At 38.6% G+C, this 24,028-nt stretch overlaps 2 protein-coding genes across 2 annotated transcripts in view; one reads left to right on the top strand and one right to left on the bottom strand.

The window, feature by feature from the left end:
• Positions 1–9,306, top strand: part of LOC140227531 (beta-ureidopropionase-like) — a 37,621-nt gene extending 28,315 nt beyond the window's left edge. The window contains exons 10-14 of the mRNA XM_072307932.1: positions 2,750–2,792; positions 3,608–3,634; positions 5,203–5,243; positions 5,628–5,714; positions 7,157–9,306. Of these exons, the coding sequence (XP_072164033.1) occupies positions 2,750–2,792; positions 3,608–3,634; positions 5,203–5,243; positions 5,628–5,714; positions 7,157–7,246 (288 nt within the window). The 3' untranslated portion in view covers positions 7,247–9,306. The remainder of the gene's footprint in view (positions 1–2,749; positions 2,793–3,607; positions 3,635–5,202; positions 5,244–5,627; positions 5,715–7,156) is intronic.
• Positions 9,307–15,307: 6,001 nt separating this feature from the next.
• Positions 15,308–24,028, bottom strand: part of LOC140226798 (bridge-like lipid transfer protein family member 2) — a 59,633-nt gene continuing 50,912 nt past the window's right edge. The window contains exons 54-64 of the mRNA XM_072307222.1: positions 23,668–23,764; positions 23,057–23,135; positions 22,037–22,216; positions 21,362–21,402; positions 20,624–20,701; positions 19,295–19,354; positions 18,932–19,003; positions 18,501–18,641; positions 17,471–17,535; positions 15,945–15,996; positions 15,308–15,401 (exon numbers count right to left, since the gene is read on the bottom strand). Coding sequence (XP_072163323.1) covers positions 15,339–15,401; positions 15,945–15,996; positions 17,471–17,535; positions 18,501–18,641; positions 18,932–19,003; positions 19,295–19,354; positions 20,624–20,701; positions 21,362–21,402; positions 22,037–22,216; positions 23,057–23,135; positions 23,668–23,764 — 928 coding nt within the window. The 3' untranslated portion in view covers positions 15,308–15,338. The remainder of the gene's footprint in view (positions 15,402–15,944; positions 15,997–17,470; positions 17,536–18,500; positions 18,642–18,931; positions 19,004–19,294; positions 19,355–20,623; positions 20,702–21,361; positions 21,403–22,036; positions 22,217–23,056; positions 23,136–23,667; positions 23,765–24,028) is intronic.

Below are 24,028 nucleotides of genomic sequence, written 5' to 3'. Positions count from 1 at the left end.
AATGCCGTTGTTCCCTTTTCGATTCGAAGTATTTTTGCATTCAGACTGCAATGTATTGTGTACAGTTTTGCCATGTGTGGAGAACTTACACGAATCTGTATATGTGGGACTGTAATAGAGATCGCCGCGAGCGATGAAAAGATCGTACACGTGGGTCATTACTCATCTATTTCATCTAAGTCAAAATAGTAAAACATGAAGTGAAAACATTCAGATTAGGGATTTCAACATCTCTGAATTCTGTGAAGGGGTATAGTTTCAGTAATATCGGCCTCATAAATGATCTGAAGAATAGATGAACACTGCACATTCGGTGCAGCAGTTGCAACTGTTTACTCGGCACTAACATCAGTGCAATGGGTCTCTAGTTAGCCGGGGCCAGCGGGGCAGGTGTAAGGAGCAATAGGGTTACAGTAGCTTCCTGCTGGCGGCCTGAAGCTGTACAGTCTTGATGTTGGGGTATGTTTGACTGTTTATTATTACATGTATTACATGATGAAACCGTCACTATGCGAAACTTCAGTTCAATGCAGGTTTTATTATCATAAAGAAAATGACTGCTGTGATAGTTAATTCTGTTTCAATAAGGAAAGTGCAGAAAGTCGTAGACTAGCATATGATGATCAACTGGAATGCATGGACACTCCAACGTCTGAATATTTTCAATAACATTTTTTATCCTTAGATTATCTTATCATTATGGCATTATATTCATAGGACAAGATTAATATAAATTTGAAAGAAAAAAAAAACACAATTCAATGTATATTTTCAGCTTGACAAGATACAAACACGCTTTGTCTACTTTCAGGCCAACATCACTCACAAAATCAGAAATTACACAAAATGTGTGAAATCTAGGTTGTAATTGCCACAGACTTGTTCATAAAATGAAAAGTACCGGTACTGATGCTATTGATGAAAAAAAAATCATACCATCTGAAAGCTTAATAAATTCTCTATTACATCTAGTATGAGACCTTTTTGTGATGCAAGCTCATGTGTGGAAAAATGAGGTGGTAACATGTAGAAATAAGTCTGGCCCTGCATTGATAATTATGTGACATAAGAGTTCATCCTACTTAAAATTGAAGTGCGCCCTCACTCAGATTATTATGGAAAATGAAAGTTTAGACCATAAGCTTTCAAATGAATGATGTGTAACATGACACATTAATGTCAATAATAATAATCAGAAATGGCCATCAACAATCTTGTGTCTGTGCACTGCAAAATGTTGAGCAGTCCGGCTACGGCGTATATGTGACAAACGGGTTAAAAGACGGCGGTTGATATGTAGTATAGTTAGGGCTCTTGAGTCTTGAGTCTTGACGGAGTAATCCCTATAGCAGCTGCAAGCACAGCTAGACTGGGATGGGTTGGTGCAGTGGCAGTATGTGATGGTGCATGTGATTATATCAGGATATGTACAACTAAAATGTGATACATGTGCAAGTAAAAGATGCTCTTGAATTACAGCATCCTGTATTTGTATTTGTAGCTGTCAACTCTAGGGATGGATTTATTGCATACTGTAAAAGTGGAAATTTTCGCAGTGTTGAAATTTTCGCGCATTTCGCGCAACCAGCAACTAGCGCGAAAATAAAAACACGCGAATATTTTTGCTTGCCATACGTTCCTGTGCGTTATGTCTTGATTCGGCGGAATTAAAAACACGCGAAACTCTTAACTGACCCGGCCTAGCGCGAAAAATTAGTCGCGCGAAAATATCCACTTTTACAGTAGTGTATAGTTGTACATGTTGGGTCTACGCTTTCTTGTAGTGGTAAGCACTGCACATTTCTTCACATTGAATGACATAAGCCAGACTTTGGACCAGGTGGATAAGACCTCAAGATCATGTTGAAGGGAGATGTTGTCATCTTCTGAGTGGATGTCCCTATAGATAACACTATCATCAGCAAAAAGGCACATAGTAGATTGGATGTTACTGGTAATGTCGTTGATGTAGAGTAAGAAAAGAGCTGGTCCTATGACGGATCCCTGGGGCACTCCTGATGTCACTGGCAGCCATGATGACCTGAAGCCGTTGACAATTACTGCCTGTTGCCTATCAGATAGCAGTGCCATTGTCCAGCGGAGTGTATCCCCTGTGATTCCATAGAATTTTAGTTTGGTTTCCAAATGGCAGTGGGGGACACGATCAAATGCTTTCTGGAAGTCCAGAAAAGCCACATCTGTCTGTCCCCTGCATTGGAGTGTATGTGCCCAATCGTGTGTTGCTGAGATAAGTTGGGTGTTGGTGGACAGCTTCTGGCGAAATCCATGTTGCTCATTCACGAAGATGTTGTACCTAGAAACATGCTTGGAGATGTGACTAAGCACGACATGCTCCATGACCTTGCAGCAGATGCATGTTAATGATATGGGGCGGTAGTTCCCAGGGATGCACTTATCACCAGATTTATGGACAGGTGTTACAAGGGCGTACTTCCAGTCAGATGGAACCTTTCCAGTGTTGATGCTCTGCTGGAAAAGAAATGCTAGTGCTGGTGCGATCTCTTCAGCAACAAGCTTGAGTAATCTAGGAGAAAGTTGGTCAGGGCCACAAGCTTTGGATGGGTTGAGATTCTGTAGTTGTTTAGCCACACCAGGTCTATGAATGTGAAGATGGCCTATGGCAGGATAGTAGTATCATACTGGTAATCAAAGACGATGGATCTGTTACGGTAATTACGGTAATTCTTCAATATTATGGTAATTCTTCAATATTGCTTTATTTTTCCAGGAGTCCTTTCCTAATGAGTTTACATCTGGAGATGGAAAGAAAGGTAAGATCAGCCAATTCACTAGGTGGTTTAAAAATGGGTATGCATACTTGTCTTGCAACTTGGTCTACACAGGTTCAGAGAAGCACAAAAATGTGTCGTAAGAAAGTGACTTGCTCACAGTTTTCATCTTGGGTGTAGAACCCTATAGAGATGATTGATTGGACACAAAGTATGAGAAAACATTTTATCGGTCAGGAATGTGCAAAGTGACTAGTACATGTATAAATGTTACATTATGCATCATAAAAATCTGCATGCAACTTCATAAATTGCCCTGTGTGTCCAGTTGGCAAAAATATGGTCTGGGACCCTAGATTAGAACAGTCGCGACTGTGCAAACTAACCGCTGATGTATCAACAAGCATCTTAAACTGCATGAACTTCATAAATTGTCTGTCCAGCTGTAAGAAATGTGGCCTTGAAACTGTAATACAGTGTTGACATGTGATTCGTTTTAACCTGGTATATAAGACCCCGTTTACAGTGTGAGGTGAGGCCATGTGCGGCGCAGCCGAGCCCTCCATTTCAGTGTAAACGCACAAAAGGCCAAATGCGAGGCCAAACTTGGCCGCGCATTTGGCCATGCTCTGGAGGTGGTCTCGGCCGCGGCCCCGCAATTGAGGCTGGGCTTGGCCCAGCCCTGCACTGTAAACGGGGTCTAGTTCAGTTCATTTGCTGACGTCATAAATTTCTTTACTGTTGACTCATGTGAGTGCGGCCAGCAGAATTTTAAAAGTGATGGTAAATGTATTGGTATGTGCATCTTTCTCATTACTTCTGATTTTTGTTTATTTGTTTGCTTTTTTTTTTTATAGCTCACCATGACTTTGGACATTTCTATGGTAAGTTGACTTTGAGCTCTTGATTGCTAGCAAAGTGAAGTTAGGGAAATTCTGTCATTTATGTCTTATACATGTACATTTTACATTATTATTGAAACATTATTGAAATATCCATTGGGGAAATCAAAAGTTACTCTTGGTGACAGGGCATTTTTGTACGCTACACCAAAATTATGGAATAATCTCCCTTTGTTTGTAAGACAAGCAGTTACGATTAATGAGTTTAAGGTCAGGTTAAAATGTCATCTCTTGAAGTAATGTATTTTCTGTTTGAATTTCTTGTATGTATGTTATTTCGTAATGCGCAGTGGCGTATATTATTATAGTAGCTGCGCAGCATAAATGTCCTTTATTATTATTATTATTATTATTATCCCCTTGCAGGCTCCCCGAGTTATTGATTTCCGTGTCATTTGTGTAATTTTTAAAAAATTTAGTATTGCTATTTACAGACTTATTTCAAAATGACAATTCTTCACAAAGAAGCTGTATTTTTCATGGAAATATATCCTTTGAGAAATACAATTGTGCCCCGCTACAACAAAAGGATCCTAAAGTCGCTGACGGCTGAGCCGAGAAAATCGAGTTTGTAGTCAGATCATCAAAATCGGACAAAACTATCGGTTTTCTGTTTTTTGCATAATTTTGTAGTCTAATGTATCATCTATCATCTGCCGAAATTTCGAAGCTAAATGGTCAAAGGAAAGGCAAGAAAATAGTGTTTTTCTGGGCCATGGTTTTCTGACTTTCAACATGTTCAACGGAACAAAATGTGTCCGAAGATTTGGATTTAGCGCTGCAGCTAGACTGCGCCCCTAGCAACAAGGGAGTGATCTTATTGGTCAGTGCGTGGCATCTTGGTTATTGATTGGTCGTGCATAGACCGATTGGTCGTGCATAGACCGCTGGCGCTAAGCTTGAATGAACATTGTAGAGGTTGCTAAGATCATACCTTCTTTTATCAAGCGGTGAAGACTGTCTGATCATGATAGCATCGGAAGGAAAACTTTAAAGGCGGTTTTCTCGAAACGCTGATTTCCTAAGCCACTCGATATGCGCAAATAAAATCATCGATATCTCCGCAACAGAGTACTTTCATGAGTCATGTTATATATGAAATTGAAGTGGAAGAGCAAGAGAATAATGTCATGTCGTTTTCAGAAAATTGTCCTCCCGACTTTTGGATCCTTTTGTTGTAGTGGGTCACAATTGTACTCAACATTATATTCTTTCTACAGTTTTCTGTTCAGGATTATCAAATTTCATGGAAAGTTTCATGTATGCAGTGTCTTTGTATGTTTGTTTTCATTCCATTGCCATCAGAGGTGTATGCATGTATTCACTTTGCATTGGAGTCATCCATTCATTCTTGTGTAGTAATTTGATGGAGCTGTGATTACTCTATTAATTCTATCCCATGATGAATCTGTGTGTGTGTGTGGGGGGGGGGGGGGGGGGCAAAGTTGGTTTTGTGTATGTGTGTGTTTGCAGATCTAATGTATCTTCTGACTTGTCTATGTATGTTACCAGTTAGAAAACTTTCTTGGCTTTAATCTGTCTGTCCATAGGAACCAGCTATGTTGCAGCCCCAGATGGAAGCAGAACGCCCGTAAGTCTGTTGGTTTTTGTAACTTATCATCCCATATTTATGTATATTGGAATCTTGTACAGGCATGTTTGTTGGGAGCTATGCATGGACATGTGGCTTTTATAACGTAAATAGATGTGGACATATAGTTCCCCTCAGAAAAAAGAGAAAAAAAATCTTATTTGGCAGTCGAGTCAATCCGGAGAAACTGAGAGAAATTGAAACTCATTTTATAAACAGTGAGGATTTGATGGATGTGACAGTGCTGATGGTGGTGATGATGATACTTTTGATGAGAATGCCTCTTAGGCTCTCATGACGACGACGACGACGATGACTATGATAATAATGACGATGATCCTTGAGCTACATGATATAGGACCTCCTTGCTTCTGTACCATCCAGGGTCTCTCCCGAACCAGAGATGGTCTGCATGTCACTGAGGTGGACCTCAACCTCATCAGACAGATCAAGGACAAGTGGGCCTTTCAGGTACATGTCCTACAAAAGTTGCACTCGACCCATCCCCTCATGATGAACGAAAAAGAAAACGTTTCCCTGATGTCACGTAAAAGTGAACACCAGAGTACCAGAGGTGCTCAAATTCTCCCAAGCTACAGACCTGTAACTAAGGGGGGAGGGGGTTTAGGGGGTTCCACGGAGCCTCCCCCATTTGCCAGAGCAACAAAAAATAAAAAATAAAAAGAAAAAAAATTGTTAAGGAACCACCCCTCCCCCTTTTTCTAATTCTTAAACCTCCCATAAAAATCCTAGTTACAGGTCTGAGATGTTTACCAGTTTATTGCTTGTTGATCCTGTGCACAACACCATATCTGTCTGTAGTTTGAAGAGATCCCTAAATTTGAATAAAACCTGCCACTGATGAATCACTGACAAAAGGCGCGGTCAGACTTGCAAAATATCGCGAAGTTTAAGATCGCGATCTTTAAGATCTCAAAGTTTTGCCAGTGTGACCGCAAACTTCCCGCGAAACTTCTCGCGAAACTTCTCGATCTGTTTGCAGGCATTGTCTCCGAAGCGCGAGGCCATTGTCATGTTCAGATGTGCATTGTTACATCACAATCACTAGCCATCGGACGGCGCACTCTTTCTTGCGCGCGTACGAATGGCCCAAACTTCGCGATCTTAAACTTCTCGATCTTTTGCCAGTCTGACCGCGCCTAAAGACGAAGTATGACTGGCTGCTGTTCACACTTGATTAGGGTACTGTCTGTGATACCAGTGAATTCTTGAAGTTAATCTTGAGCTAAATATGGATGAGGTAAAGAACAAAGGTCAAGGTACTAAAATATTATTATCATCATTCCAGTTGGTCACTGTAGAATCGTACTGAAAGGAAAAAACAAACAAACAAAGAAATCTACGTTATTGTGTGCCTCTTTTTGGATTTTTTTCCTTGACATTGACAGGATTTCAGCACATTTTACAGCTGTTTGGTATGGGTATGCCAATACTTGTTGATTTTGAGGCTTGGTGTAATGTGTGTAATCATTTCTTTCATATCACAAAATGTTTTTTTTTTTTTCTTGGCTCTTTGGTCATTATATGCTTGTACTCTACAGTAGAGGAGGGGTAACTGTGCTGAAATATACACACCACGCACACACACACACACACACACACACACACATATACACAAATCATTGAAAGAATAAAGAAATATGCATCTTTGGAGCGGTCTGAATCCAGCATCACTTTCTTTTGTCAGAGCAAAAATTTGTTGACCTTGAAAGATACCAAGATATACAGCTGTACCAAGATATCAAGATATCAAGATTTTATATCATGTAATACAATTTTCTGTCTGTAATTATGTCCGCTTGTATTGTACATGTATGTTGAATTGCCGAATAATAATAGTGATAATAATAATAATAATCAGAAGATTTGCATTTTTCTGATACCATACTCAGATGACGGGAAGGTACGAGATGTATGCAGAAGAGCTGGCTCGTGTCGTCTCTCCGGACTTCAAGCCAAATGTGATCAAGGAAGCAGATTAAAGAAAAAAAAATTGTCAAGAGAGTATTGAAGCATTCCAGCCAATTTCTTAATTGTGCCTTCCATTCAACTAGGTGTCTGAGCCAAGTTTCATTTTTTTTTATTTTTATTTTTTTTTTTAAGGTATATTTGTCTCACAGAAGCAAAATTTTCTGAACAGATAGATGATTATCATGAACTGGTTATCATAAACAGATTTGATAGTACAAATATTTTGTGGTGTAAAACAAGGTATGAAAGAGTTGCTTCATCTGTATGGAAAGCTGGGAGGAAGGACTTATAGTCTTCTGTTAAAGTAAACTACAGTCAGAGTAGCAGAAGGCAGCATGTAGTATACATCTACAATGTCTCCCCCCCCCCCCCCAAAAGAATACAGCCTTGTGTGACTATTGCATGCATCAGTCTTGGTGATTGTTCTTGTTATTACCGTTGTCATCATTATTAAAGGCTGAAAAAGCATGAAATGAGACATAACGATTATCAATCTGTAGTTCTTAACGTGGAAATGTTCTAAAAAGCTGTTAGTAATCCCTAGTTCTCTGTGGAGAATATCAAAAGCTTATCAGGATGAAGGATGTCGAGATACCAAACTGAACAGACGGTAATTTTTGTTTTAAAAACAAGAAGAAAAAAAAATGCAGTCAGTCCCCCCCCCCCCCAAAAAAAAAAGAAGCAACACACAAGAGTGTTATATGTATATCATATCAATAGATACAAGAAAGTTTTTATCATTATCAGAATATTAAGAAATATTTGAGAGATTGAATAAATGATAAATATGTGATTATGAGGGACATTAATCATCATGAAAACCATACAGGAACATTGTTTGATAATCAATTTCTGATATATCTTTTTGCAGTAGTTCTGAAAATTGAAATGTAAGGCAAATGCTGTTTTGCATTGTGAGGATCATGTGCCTGCAGATTGTGAGGAAAAAAATAGCTTTGTAATAATAATGATGATTATCATGAATGGTCATTAATCACCACAGTGTAGAACAGTGCCATGAATGATATGCCATATTGATGAAATAACATACGAAGTAAACAAGTCCACATAAACTTTTTCCCCCGAGGTGTTGTGTGGATGATTTTGGACAAACATTCTGACAAGTTGGCGATATGTCATGAGCTTCGTTAACGTTTCATTTTGTGAAACTTTCAGGAATACTTGACATTTCCTTTAAGATTTCCTTCCTACCTACCTGTAGTTTTACCGGTATTCATACCAGTCTTTTGTGAACTTTTAGGAAGTTTGCCTTGTCACTCTCAGGTGGAAGATTGCCACAATTGTAAGGGGGAAATCAAACACAGTGAGCTACAACCAAAGAGTTCCAAGCCCATCAAATGACACATATTACAGACAAGAAGTATGGATCTTTCCTCATGTACTTTTAAAATGTTGTCAACCTGATGCAATTTTATTTCCTCTTCTGTAATGGTATCGGGCCAACTCTCTCTGCTAAGTCTTTGAAATATCTTGTTTTGAAGAGAAACATAGTTATCAGTTTAAGTTGCACTGCCCAGTGTTTCCAGTTTTAACCTTTCACATTAAATTAATTTTCATGAAAGTGCCAAAGGATTTCATGTAAAATGTTCCAGCATTTCAGTGAGTGTTTGAGGATGGTATAGTGTACTGCCAAAAAAAGCAAAGTTAAGCCCAAATTACTCTCAAGTGTAAAACTTTTCAGAGAAGCTGTGCAGGTAACCAACAAATTTGAGGGGCCTCTGTATACAGTAGTTTAAATATGATTGGTACGACATGTGATACAGTGCATTATTTTGATAATGTGTTTCATTATAAGAATGAATAGTGTTTAAATAGTGTTTGTTTTTTCAAACAATGCAGATGCAGTAGCAGGAGGCCAATAAATCAGACACCCATTATTTTTTATCCTGCTTTTCAAAGATCGTATTGAATTAGCAATGTCTGTACTTAAAGTACTGTTTTTTATAATTAGAGTGTCATACTTTTGGCACTTCTTTGTTTCTCTAGTGTGAGAGGTCACTGCCTGTTTGTGCTGTGCATTTTGTGGACAAATAAATGGAGAAACTGCTTATTTTTGCCATAATTCAAAATTCACTCATTTTTCTCACAGTGTCTCCCTATAAGGCTCTGCTTTGAGAAGGATGTGAGTGGTTGCTATGGTGATATACAAAGAGTTTGTATGAGCTCGAGATTCATAAGTGTGCTCTGAGGCAGTGTGACTTTGTTTCATTGTCAACACAAGCTTGTGGAAATTTGTACATGATGTAATGCAGGTTGACTGACATGCTGTATCAAAGGTGCTCATCATGAACGTGAAGAAAGACTGTACAACTATGAAGAGTGACGTCATTGGGTGGGAAAAGAAATTTGAAAAAGAAAAATCCTGTGATCTCAGTACAATTGTGATGTTGAATGTAATTGTGATTCCAATGGGCATCATAGATACCTAAGTTAACAATGTACTGAAATATTTTGACATGATTTGCACAATGTCCCAGTGATCAATGAATAAGACAATGGAGTCATTCAAGCACATGAACATCACATTAGAATTCTGCGGCACTTTATTGTCTTCTGTGAGTCATACATTTATCCTAAATGGCACCTTTAAAAATCTTTTACACTTGAAGGACACTGAGCAAATGTTCATACTTGTGATGGATAGTAATCAGGAGTTTCCATGTCTTGGAATAAAATGACAAACTACATTTGGCTATTCTAATCAAACAAGTATGCCCCTGTCTGCAATGTTTACATTTTCCTTGTTTTTCATGTGGCTTCGGGGGGAAAAAAGTCATTCATTTTTGCAATGGTTGAGAATTATCATTTCTATATAAATAAATGTAGTTGCAAAATATACATGTTTACAAATGCTCACGGACATGTATTAATTCACAATGCAAATCATTTGTACACAATAAACAAATTTATCCTCGCAGAGAAGAGATGAATACTGGAGTAGGTTGCAAGATCACATGATGTTCCGACTGCTCTGGTTTGTCTGTAAACTATGCAGATGTCAAAGGTCGTTAAGAGAGGGAGCTTTATGTCTGGCCTTCATGTATCAAGTAACACAAGACCTAACGTTTATATGCATAACATCATCATTTACAGTGCAATGTGGTACTGCATTAGGTTTGAATTAACCATGTAACCTATGAACAGGAGCCATCCCTCTCGAAAATCACTGAATTGATAGCAGCATGTGTACACAACTGTGGATTGGAGTGTGGTTTATATCGTTCACTTATTACCCGAATTAACAACTGAAGATAATTTCCATGGAGAATCCACTGTCCACACCAACACAAACTGGTTCAAGATATATTGCTCCCTCCAGTCAATAGACGCTAACATCTCCAGAATCTTCGAGAGCTACAGGATTTATCTCAAATTACACTACAGGAATTTCTTTTACTGTTTTACTTTAAAAAAAAATCAACAAAACTGATGCATTGTTATCAGCGTATGATTCAGAAAAGATAAGAAGATATCAAAAGTTGTTTTGAGATTTCGGAACACTGATCATGCACAACATTACAAATTGCAAGGTAATTCTTGATATATTCATAATATTTATATTCATTTACAAAATATACAAATTAACCCATGTTTTACATGGAAATTACTAGAAATGTCGCTATGGCGACTGGTATGCCTCCGCCATAATGCATGATTCTCCTAATAGGTCTATAGTACATGTGGACAATGTGTGATTACATTTTCACAAAATTGGCAAAATATTAAAATGACAAGTTTGTCACAAATGTGTTGAATGTTCACCTTCCTTGACCTAGATTTAATTGGATGAATAGGAGAGCATGTATTTGGGGATTTAAGGACTTTAAGTTGACTTTGATCCATTCATAAGTTTATGCATTGGACAATTTTCAAGGTATGGAGAACTAGAAATGTCGCTTTGGCGACTGGTATGCCTCCGCCATAATGCATGATTTTCCCAATAGGTCTAGATAGTACATGTGGACAATGTGTGATTACATTTTCACAAAATTGGCAAAATATTGAAATGACAAGTTTGTCACAAATGTGTTGAATGTTCACCTTCCTTGACCTAGGTTTAATTGAATGAATAGGAGAGCATGTATCTAGGGATTTAAGGACTTTAACTTGACTTTGACCCATTCATACATTTAGGCATTGAGTAATTTTCAAGGTACAGGTGTGGAGAAAAAGTGCAATTTCTGAATTGAATAGTAAATTGTTACCATTTTCATCTGGCCCTTGACCCTAAAATTCATAAGATAATCACTTTCAGGTAGAACATGCATAATATGTACTAAGTTTCAAGATAACTTGAGCCACTTCGAGATATGGAGGAAAAAGTTAGTTCAGCACTTTCACTTGATCTTTGACCTTTTGACCTTTGAGGCAAAAAAAGAAGAAAAAAAAAACTTTCCAAAGAATTTCTATTAGGTTACACATGCATACACCAAGTGTAAAAAAATAATAACCCTGCTGGCATTGCATAAATATGAGGGAAATAGTAAAATTTTGAAGTGTTGCACTTGACCTTTGACCCCTGACCTTTGACCCCATGAACCCTACATTCTCTAGATAATCACTTCCAGTCAGTACATGTATATACTATGTTCCATGAAGATACCTTGAACAATTTTCCAAGGCACGGAGAAAAAAAAAGAAGTTTTGATATTTTTACTTGACCTTTTGACCTTTGACCTTTGACCTCATGACCCAAACTTTCACCAGAGAATCTTGATTGGGTAATACATGTATACACTAAGTTTCAAGAAAATATCTTCAGGCATTCAATAGATATGGCGAAAATAGTGAAATTTCATGTATTTGACCCTGACCTTTTGACCTTTGACCTCATGACCCAAACTTTCACCAGAGAATCTTGATTGGGTAATACATGTATACACTAAGTTTCAAGAAAATATCTTCAGGCATTCAATAGATATGGTGGAAATAGTGAAATTTTATGTATTTGACCTTGACCTTTTGACCTTTGACCTTGAGCATGTGCACCCAAAAGTTGATAGGCACAACTTCACCCCCTAATACACATACATGCCAAGTTTCATTAGGATACCTCAACAGGTTTTGATAGTTACCTTGTCCACAAAATTCATTACGGACGGACGGAAGGACGGACGGACGGACGGACGGAAGGACGGACGGACGGACGGACGGACGGACGGACGGACAACCCGAAAACATAATGCCTCCGGCACCACTTCGTGGCGGAGGCATAAAGACAGGAATAGATACCGGTAATTTATTTTGCATGCAAAAAGAAAAGAAATTAGACAAAAACAAGGACATTGCACCACAAACATCTGTAGATGTCTTTTACATAAATCGCCATATTCCTATATCTTAGCAACAGCATAAAAAATCGGCATACATAAGTCATAAAAAATGAATGTACACATAAACATAAGCTACATAACTGTATTTACAAACATTACCTAGTGTGGGATTTCATGATTGAATTTCAGAGTATCGTATGTGTATCTCTTTATGCAAATTACTAATAGTATCCATACCATACAAAAATGAGACTTATGTGTCCCAGGCTATAGATATTGATAAGTTATACTAAATATCAGTATACTGTACGATAACATAGATTTCAATTGCCTAGCTAAAACAGCATTTAGACAAATGTATTCATTTGTGTATGTGTGTGTTTCATAGTTCCATGCTATCTTGCCATGGGAAAGGAAGAAACTGAGGTGACACATCAAAATTAGCTGCTAATAATTTAACAGTGACTTCAAAAATGCTCCAGGTTTTTAGCACACTTCGCCTTCAAGTTTCCCCTGTTATTGAGTTAAATTTGTTTTGAACTTCTTCACCATTCCACTGATGCATGCAGAAGCTGAAATGCCTGGTGAAATTGCCACATACCAACTTTCCCATTACAGTTGCAGTTATTGATGTCCCTTCTTATTTGTAAGACCAAAAGTTTTTTTTTTTTTTTTATTGTCTCTTAACAGATCTTTTGCAAAAGTGGCAGTCAATGTAATTTAACGTTACAGTGACGGGGCGAGCGTTAACGGCCTGTTAACGATTCCCCCATCACTTTACAGGCATGCTAACCTGGAAACATTAAACTGCACATTACTTGAATATGAGACCATTCTGAAGCAAATAGTTTTCACACAACAATAGATATATAATGTACTCTTAAATGAATACCACAAGGATTGGAACAATCATCCCCAGCATTCCCACTGATTCCCACTGATCAGTTACTAGCCATCCCCTTTAAATATGATCAGAGAAAATGGAATCCAAAACAGCCTCTTGAAATGAGAACAAGGTGTGAAAACTTTGGTAAAATGAACTCCCGAAAATTCACACTCTGTGCCCGCATACTTTGGGAGAATGATGAATTCAGGAAAAAAGTTAACTTACAATCGTGTCCTGTTTTATCCGTCATTATAAATAAAATTGTCACCACTTTTGCAGATGAAAAGTTTCAAAGTTATGCAAACAACTGTGACATTTTGAGCTGCTCTGCAGTGACAGAAAAATGTGACTGGCTGAAGAGGTTCTATAACAACAACACCAGTTATATCTTGTTCATTATTACATTGTTCAGGTGACACTCATAATAACCAAAGGGACCACCTGCATTACCAAAGTAGCGATCATATTGTGAGAACTATAGGGACTACATTCCGTTTGTCAAATCTTGACTTAGTATGAAACTAGTAGAAACCAACAAGAAAAGTTCAAAAAGCCAGGACTACATGCAGAGCAGATCACCACAGTTTGTTCGATTATTGCCATAGGAAACCAGCCTTGCTTTTTTTTTTTTTTTTTTTTTTTAATCAATTATTTGCACATGATAACTAAATCATCCACAGAAGTCTGTGTCATGCTGCTACATGAAATACAATCCTCACATACCGGCCAACTATGTCCAACCTTATACACGTCTGACGTAAATATGATATTCACTAACAAACTGAGAAATGTAATGACGCGACACTGTGAGTCCTAATTGGGCAAGATATACTAGTAATGTTTTCAGTAGGTATTCTTTATGCAACATCCATACATCACTATATTACCTCCCTCTTTCCCTGTCTACATGGTATGATATAATGCCCTCTGGCACTCACTCTTCACAATTTTCTCTCTCCTTCTCTCACTCACTCTCCATTCTCCCACTCATTAGGCGCGGTCAGACTGGCAAAAGATCGAGAAGTTTAAGATCGCGAAGTTTGGGCCATTCGTACGCGCGCAAGAAAGAGTGCGCCGTCTGCTGGCTAGTGATTGTGATGTAACAATGCACATCTGAACATGACAATGGCCTCGCGCTTTGGAGACAACGCCCGCAAACAGATCGAGAAGTTTCGCGAGAAGTTTCGCGGGAAGTTTGCGGTCACACTAGCAAAACTTCGAGATCTTAAAGATCGCGATCTTTTGCCAGTCTGACCACGCCTATTCTCTCTCTCTTCTTTACACACACACTTGAAAATAATCTACCTATCCATCTCTATACCATTCTATATCTAGCAGTGTATCCATCTATATCATCTACCATTCTACCTATCTCTCTATCTAGCAATATATTGCTCTATTGCCCATCCTTTCAATATCTTCATTCTTTTAAATATAAATATAAATAAAATACTGTAACCTCAATGGACAACTGACACATGTCAGCATTTGTAATGTTTCTTTCTCTCCTTCTCTTACATATTGTACTCTCCCTCTCTCTTATTATCTCTCTCTATAATCATCATTCATCAGTGATCAGTCTGCCCCTTTCCAAACAGGCTCCACCTACCAGAGTGCTATCCCTCTCTCTTATTATCTCTCTCTATAATCATCATTCATTAGTGACCAGTCTGCCTCTTTCCAAACAGGCTCCGCCTACCAGAGTACTATCCCTCTCTCTTATTATCTCTCTCTATAATCATCATTCATCAGTGACCAGTCTGCCCCTTTCCAAACAGGCTCCGCCTACCAGAGTGCTATCCCTCTCTCTTATTATCTCTCTCTATAATCATCATTCATCAGTGACCAGTCTACCCCTTTCCAAACAGGCTCCGCCTACCAGAGTGCTATCCCTCTCTCTTATTATCTCATAATCATCATTCATCAGTGACCAGTCTGCCCCTTTCCAAACAGGCTCCGCCTACTAGAGTGCTTCTCTTCAGTAGCCTGAAAGTAAAAAGTGACAGATGCTTCCAAATTATTCCTTGTGACATTCCCACTGCACTCTATATCAAATTATGTACATCTTGAGAATTTGCTTTGATCACACAAGACACTTCCAAGAACTTTGTTATACACTGACTCTGTGATCATTTCATAATAACTGTCACTACACTATTTGGTGTGAAATAGCATTTCAATTAATTTCAACAAATTTCTGATATTCAACAGGTGTAATACATCATCAGACCCAATAGAGATTTAAACAAAAATAGAAAGAACATTAGAAGATGTGATACTACTAAGAGCTGCGCTTTATGTACATACTGTGATATAAAAGTCTCATTTTCTTTTTATTCTAATGCATAAAACAACACATTAACCAAAAAAACAATCAACAAAACCATTATGACAACATTTCATTCCATTAGATCTCTTATGAAGAGATTGTGTACCTGAAAAAAAAAAAAGAGAAGAAGCTGACTGAATCGTGACAAACATGACTTGCAGTAACTCCACCATTACTGAAAATTCTTTGTGAATACTTACAATGTTGGTTGCCTTTTGTCCCATCAAGAGTCTAGCCTTGTCAACATCCTCTCTGTAAACACATTGGAAAAGGGTGTATCATGTCAAGTTTTTTGAATACTCTGCACACTTAACTAAAACATGCAACTCTGAAAACCTGACCATGCATGACTGCTATTAACCAGAGGTCATGGTATTTGGGTCACACTGAATTAAACGAGGAATTTCTCGGGTTGCCATACTCTACAGATCAAAAGACACACTCATGCACAGTAAAAAAAAAGATTAAAAAAAAAAATAAAAAATAAAATAAAGAATAAATAAAAATATATACATAGAGGGCAAATTATTTGGTTGATAAATGGGGAAATTGCTCATACTGAGCATGCTAAATCAGATTTCTATTCATTTTTGTTTTCAATCAAGACACATACATTATTTTGATGAGACACATGCCGTCAATCCCTCGTTTGAGGCGAGACCCCAACTTCCACGAAGAAAGTGGGGTGCTATACCTCGTTAAAGATTTTTCGTTTGGGAGTTGGGAGTCGAAGTATTTGTCCATTGCAAATAAACTTTCTGCTCAGGCGTAACAAACCTGGAGGCCAAGCCAGGGTTTGATGACTCCAGCAGCTGTCGTATTATGTAAGAGCATGATAAGGATATCTGCCTGTGGCACACCATTCAAAGTGAAATCAATTTTCTCTATCCTTTCTAAAGTTTTCAATTTTATATTCTATTGAGAAATTCTATGGTCATCCATTTCACATTTCGAACGAAAAAAATTGACCCGTAAATAACGAAAATACAGGAATAGGAAGGAGAGCATTGCCAGTTTGCCGATGCTGCTCACTGTTGGGGATAAAGTACAAGCTGTGGATGAGTTGGGGAGGTGGGCTGCAGTACAGGCATGCTCTGTCTGCATACGCTGAATGTCTACACTCACACACACACGTACACACACACGCACCATGGAGCTACAGTTTGTACATAGCGCATGCCAAAACCAAAACAATCTCCTCCTCTCGCGATAAACCCCCAAAATGGAATGTACATGATGACAAAAATAAATATAGATCCTAGGCCTATCTCTAAATTCTCTGATATTCCGAATATCGATATGCCCAAGCCCAAAATTCCGAGATTTTCCCGCGCAGGTGTAAAGCTTAACCAATAATAATCGTTTTCGGTTCGCGCGCAAAGACGAGCTATTGGATTACAATCGGTTTCTACCAGAGGTTCTATATGTAAGATAGAACCTCTTTGGTTTCTACCTATACCACGTGAGCGTAGCTTGTACTTTTGGCAAATTACAGTACATGTATGGCTATGACGTGTGGTTTACATCGCTTTACATACACTGACTGTGTACGTAGTACGTACGTATGTACGTAGAGCCGCACAGCAGGCCGCCAGGCGCTAGCCAGGAGGTCGCTTCGCTCCCTCGCAGTGTCTCACGCCAAACTCTCACTCAAGGTTGGCAGCCCTGAAACCGATGACAAACGGATTATGTGACAATCATGATGATGTGATAATGATGAACATACCTCGCATCACTGGCTGGTGTCGGGTCCTCCTTACCGATCTTAAACCACAGCTTCTCCTTGATTGCCTGAAAAGATTGTGGGAAAGATTTGGATTTTGTTGCTCATGGCTTTTGAGAAATTACAGCATTGCTACTTTTTAAAGCTATACTGTCATGATTTATCACCAGTGTCCATCCTTTAACCTGGGCTTTTAAAAGTCTTCGGAAAATAACATGTAAACAATGTTCATGCTAACAAGAAAATATTCACAATATTATTAAAGGACAAGTCCACCTTCAAAGACATGTGGATTGAGTGAATGCAGCAATATTAGTAGAACACATCAGTGAAAGTTTGGGGAAAGTCGGACAATCCGTTCAAAAGTTATGAATTTTTAAAGTATCTGCGTAGTCACTGCTGGATGAGAAGACCACTACAGTGTATGATGTCATATGCGTACAACCACATAAAGAAAATAAAAAGAGAATTTTACAAAACTTTACTTTTTGAATAAAGTGCACATTTCTTCAACTTGTTACTGACATATGTTAAGGGTAATATCATTCCCCCTGCCTTCTGGAAGAGAGAAGTCGAGTGTTCTTTTGTTATGCGAGAAAAGTGAAAATATGTTGAATTTTCTTTATTCTTTCTTTATACCATTGTACTCATGTGACATCACAAGCTACAGTAGTCTTTTCATCCAGCCCTGAGTGAGCAGAAACTTCAAAAATTCATAACTTTTGAACGGATTGTCCGATTTTCCTCAAACTCAATGATGTGCTCTACTAATATTGCTGCATTCACTCAACCCACATGTCTATGAAGGTGAACTTGTCCTTTAATAATCACCCTCCAATCCCCTTTCATCTCTCACTGCCATTGGTGACCTGTTGCACAAAATATTATGGCATTTCCACAGGCTGGTCTTGAATTCTACCTTGGCACAAATTTCATCCTGCACAACTCCATATCTGTTTTTTTTTTTTTTTTTTTTTTTAAAGCTGCACAAACCTCAGTGACCTTTCCCCTCCCTTGACCCTTGACCCCTCACCTGTGACACCAGTGCATTCTTGTACTCCTTCTTCATGGCCATAAGGAAATCTAGCCAAGTCCAGGTCCTGTTGTGGTACTCCAGGGAAGGTAGGATCAGGTGGAAGTTGTGTACGTCCTCAATGTTCTTGTCCTTCTCTCCCTGTAGGGGGGATTCCATCACGGGAAGTGGGATACAAGTTGACCAAATAATAGATCGTTTGTTGTACCTGCTATATTTTTAATCACTTTCACCACACATTGCATCATGTATTGTAAAAATCATCTGCATGTACAAAGCCCTGAAGTATGCATCATATGCAATGCAAAATTGCTGAACATTTTCATAGCATCATGACAAATGCAAGATATTGCTCTTTTATTGAAGTAAAAGGTTTACGATTCAAACCCGGTACCATGGAACTAAGAGGTAGCAAGCTAATTGAGTCTCACCTTGTAGCTGACTAGAAGGGCAACAGCTGGGATCTTGATGTACAAGAACATGGTGTTCTGGGCAGCTCGCTCCTATAGGGTGGGGGAGAAAAGTAGATTTGAGTGGATGAGGTGGGAATAACTGTAGGTCTGTAGGTAATAGATGACATCCAGGCACTCAGAAAGCAGTGACGTTCCCTTGTACTGATCTTCTCCCTTCACAAGAACATGGTCACAGTTTGGGTAAATGAAATGATGACAATCATGCAATTGCTGATAAGTGCTTGGCATTTATTTACAGTAATGCAAGAAAAACTTGTGTCTGGTTAATTTACATCTCATGCTTTCCATCAAATGTTTTGTGAAGAATTTGCAAGGCCTCACCTTCATCTTGTCGATGTCATCTGTTTTCTTCAACTTGGACAGTAACTGTTTCCGTTTGGGCTGTAAAAGAGCAAAATATAACATTGCAGGAGCCAAAATTACATTTACGAGGTAGTATTTCTCACATAAACTACCATAGAAATACAGTGCACTCCCGTTATAACGAAATGCTCGGGACCGGCAGTTTTCTTTCGTTGTAACGAAATTTCGTTATAACCGAACAAATACAATATATAACGAAAACAAGGAAACACGTATATTATGTTTGCTGAATACTCATCATACACTGCAAAGCTATGTGAAATGTGATAGGATAACTGTATTACAATGATAAACGCTAGTTCCCCTCAGAAACTGTGTGTGACACAAGGAGCGAACACACAGTGGTGTGAAGCGTTCACCCATGCAGAGACGCTATAAATGCTTGTTCCGCTACGTATTTTCGAAAGCAATTCGCATTTCGTTATAACGGAGCACATTTCTTTTGTTTTTCTTTGTCTGTGCTGCTCGGAAAAGACTTCGTTATAACGGAAATTTCGCTATAACCGTGTTCGTTATAAGCGAATTTTGTACCATAGACTTTAATGGTGATAATTTTGGGACCAGAAGATTTACTTCGTTATAACGAAATTTCGTTATAACCGTGTTCGTTGTAACGGGAGTGCACTGTATTGTTCAGGTACACCTACTGTATCTTATTAATCAAGTGTGAACGAATGCTCATGAGAGAATTAAACCTAAGAGCAAACTCGAAAAATACTCAAAAAGGGTGAACACAATCACAAATTACCACTGTTGGCTGATTTGCTCATAGGCACGAAAATCTACCAGGTGCATGTATGTGCAAATATCATGCATATCATTCCATGAAGAAGTTCTGTAAATTCCTACAGGCACATTTCTATATCGGGCAAAATAATGAATCTAATGTGCAGCAGTAATTACACCTGTCAGTTGAACATCTAGAAGTACATCACAAAAATTGACAGGTGATTTAACACATTTTTTTGATAAATGCCATCTGCCTCATGGGTAGATAAGTGTCTAATCTACAATGAAGTAGTATGATACCTTTATTGGTTGATCATTTCTTGAAAGTGTGCTGGAAAACTTACCAGAAATCTGATTACAAGTTTAATAGATGGCATGCATGAATTTGGACAAGATGCTTCCTCTACCAATAAGAACGCAATCACACTTTTTGCTGGCGAAATATTTCTTTTACAGTTTGCCATAAAACATCAACTAGAATTGAGATGTGGTTTCATCAACTGCCACTTATGATTACAGCCAAGTGGTCAAATGTAAGAAAAAAGAAGGCACTGATACCTTTGGTGGTTGTACGTCTCTCTGTAGCGTGCCACTCACACTGGACTCATCACTACTGGTAGATCTCATGCTGCCACTCTGTGAGGTAAACAAACACACAGACATACTGAACTAATCTTGATTTAACATCAATTTATGTTTTTCTGTCTCTCTCTGTCTCTTTATCATTGCCATAATCATTAAAGCTACACACAGGCAATGTCATCTTCTGTTATAATCCAATAGTACAGTTTGAACATAAACATCAAAGTTACAATGTAACACATCTTCAATTTTTCTCATGTCTTGGACATCTGTGTCAATTAGAGTATGCATCAGCACATCCCGTTCTAAAATTGACATAAATTCAGCAGGTTTATGCTGGACCACAGAGGCTGTTTACAGGGATAATAAAAACTTGAAACAACGAAATAACAAGAAAGTAGATGTATTACTTGTCACATGACATGTAGCTGCTCAGTATGAGTGCACTTTGTTTCCTTGATGTAGACTTACATGCAAGAAAGTTATAGAGCTCTGGAATACAATATAATCTTACAAACCTTGCTCTCTTGGTAGCTCATTCCAAAAATCCCAATGACATGACATGCAAGCTTTTATGGTTTTACTTGTATGCAACTCACACATGTACATTGTAGTTACATGCCCTATTGCCACTTTCTTCATCACTGAAAGAATTCAATCCATCCATATAATTCTTTCCCTACGAACATGAAAGTACATGGAGAAAAGTCTTACCCTTGTGAATGTGTTTGTATCAGTTTCATCTGAGTCGATTCCTTTGATGCAATAGAAAAAGAATACACCGGAAATTAACACAAACCTCATCTTATATATTGTAGTCACACACAATGATTGTAATCTTTGCAGTAAAGTTAAATTTTACAGCAGTCCAATCTGTTTTCATCCATTTTGTGTGTGTGTGTGTGTGAAAAGATGGAGAATTGAATTTCAAAGGGCATCAAGGGCAATTTCTATGATTATATTTTACTGCATAACAAACACGTTTTAAGCCTGCGCACTGCATTACTTCATAATTTAGGTACCTTTTTATACTACAGTAGATGTGCATGTGTAAGATTTCAAAAGTGCAATATTAACATCACGCAGTGAAACCATTATGCATGATGAAGGAGAGAAGGCAAAAACATTCATTTCACATGTACGGTAGTAATGATATCATTCCTTGATAGAAATTTTAAAGCTCACACTCGACAAGAACATACTCAAATGAGTGATACATTTAATGCATAAGTATCTCAAATGTATGGAAATCAAACCCTCTTCATTCAGCACGTCCACTGTCAAAGTTTTTATATCCATTCATAGGATATCAAAAGTTGCTCTTGTGTAAAACTTGACTGAAGACTTCCAAACGCCACACATTTATCTGACCCTTGACCTATGACTCACTCTTGAGGATGTCTTCGTTGGTGGCAGATGACGAGGCTGAGGGAGCCGACGCCCCGTCCGGCTCCATGTGGCGGCCAGGGAAGAAGAAGGCCATGGTCTTCTTGAAGAAGCGATTGGTCAGCTGGATGGTCAGCGGCACCACATTGACCTCAAAGTTCTCCTGCATAGAGATCCCACCCACTAGGAGAGAAGCAGAACAGTCACTGAAGTCCATTCATTTCCTTCCCTACAACAGAAATACTCATGTCTGGTTCATCCATGGTACAGCATCAATTTGCCGAAGTGCTGACAATTTGCTGACAATTCTTAAGATGTCTGAGAATTAGAAAAAAAAAATTGTAAAAAATCTTATTTTGACATCAAACTGAGCTAGAAGCTGAGGGAATGAGGCTTGGGAGGGTGGGGGTATGAGGTAAGAAGAGGAATAGGTGGAGGAGGAGGATAGAAGGAGGAGGAGAAGGAGACTCGCAGTGGATGAGAGAAAGAAGGGAAGACACTTAAGAAGGCAACAGGACTGTATGGATGAGAACCTGACAGTCATAAGGAAAGAGAAAGATGCTCAGTATAGAGAGGAATAGAGGAGGTGTATCCACACCAGCCATCCACCCTAGTGGGCATAAAACCAGGAGAAGATAACTTGATCAATTCCTGCATTTTCAGGACAAGTCTAGCAGAGAACAGTGATTATAATTGTGCCTGTGATAAAATTCTTGTTATTAATAATGGAGAACCAAAAGACTCTGGCTGCTCAGTCTTAGTTTGCAGGCACAAACCCTTGTTGGTCGTATTAGGAGTCTGCATGTGCCAAGACTAATACACGCACCACTGCACTGCAGCCTCTCTGGGAGAAGCTACAACACAGGGCCTATGGGACAGTGCCGAAGTGGTGCATTCAGTAGTCTTGGCGCAGACTCCTTTACGACCAACAAGGGTTTGTGCCTGCAAACCAGCTCAATCTTGGGATTATTACAAGGTTTTCCTGACTACACAATTAATCTAATTTCAAAAGACTAGACTGACCTGGCGGCTTCCCCCTTGCAATGACCCTGAGAGCCACTTGAGCTGACCGTCCACTGGTGTCTTGTGGTCTGAGCACCTCCTGGACAGTGTAGGAGAACAAGACACTAATGAATATTATGTGTAGCACTTGTCATATGCTAAGCTGTGAAAAATGTGTATACATATACACATATTATACAATTGTGTTAATATTCATGACATAATATTATAGATTACAAAAATGCAATTTTTCTAATAGTCAACAGATATAAGCACTGTTCCTATTCCAGTGGTCTCTGTATATGCAGCCACACAGAAAATGATGATGGGATGGTACCTAGGTTTTAAGGATTCTTATGAACTTAAGGATTACTTCAAATAGTACTTAAGCTGTGACTTTCACAAACTTGTCAGTTTATTAAATTAGCAAGAGACCACTTCAGTAGTCCTTGTTTAGTATCATCCTTACGTCTATTCAATGCTACGATTTACTCTCCCACCATTTTTGTGAATTTTCATTGCATTCTTCAGGAAGTAGAGTGTGACACTGCCTAAAAGTAAAACTTCCTCTTGACAAAGGGTGTAGACATAGTTCCCCTACAAAAGAAGGGAATGGCATGTGAGTGACGTACCTTATAGACGTCATTAGGCAGGAGGTTTGTGATGGTCACATAGCCAAGCTCCATCAGATTCTCGGTGGAGTCATCAGACTTGGTGTTGCGGCTGTACCTGAGAGGGAAAAAGAAGAGTTCCGCAGTATACATTAAATGAAGTGGCCATCAATTTATTTCATTTTTCAACACTGGAAAACGGCAATCACTTTATTTCATTTCCCTCTTTCACAGAATTATCAAAAGATCAAGTTGAATGTCATCTGTGGTAAGTATCATCATCAGGAGTATTTTTGTCACACAGACTAGGAATGTGAGAGAGACAACATTTTACAGTCCGATTAATCAGGCTGTATCCTGAGGAGTTGAATAAATGAATTCT

This window comes from Diadema setosum, chromosome 4 (genome assembly GCF_964275005.1).
Source record: "Diadema setosum chromosome 4, eeDiaSeto1, whole genome shotgun sequence".
Classification (NCBI taxonomy): Eukaryota; Metazoa; Echinodermata; class Echinoidea; order Diadematoida; family Diadematidae; genus Diadema; species Diadema setosum.
This window is presented reverse-complemented; position numbering and strand designations above follow the sequence as displayed.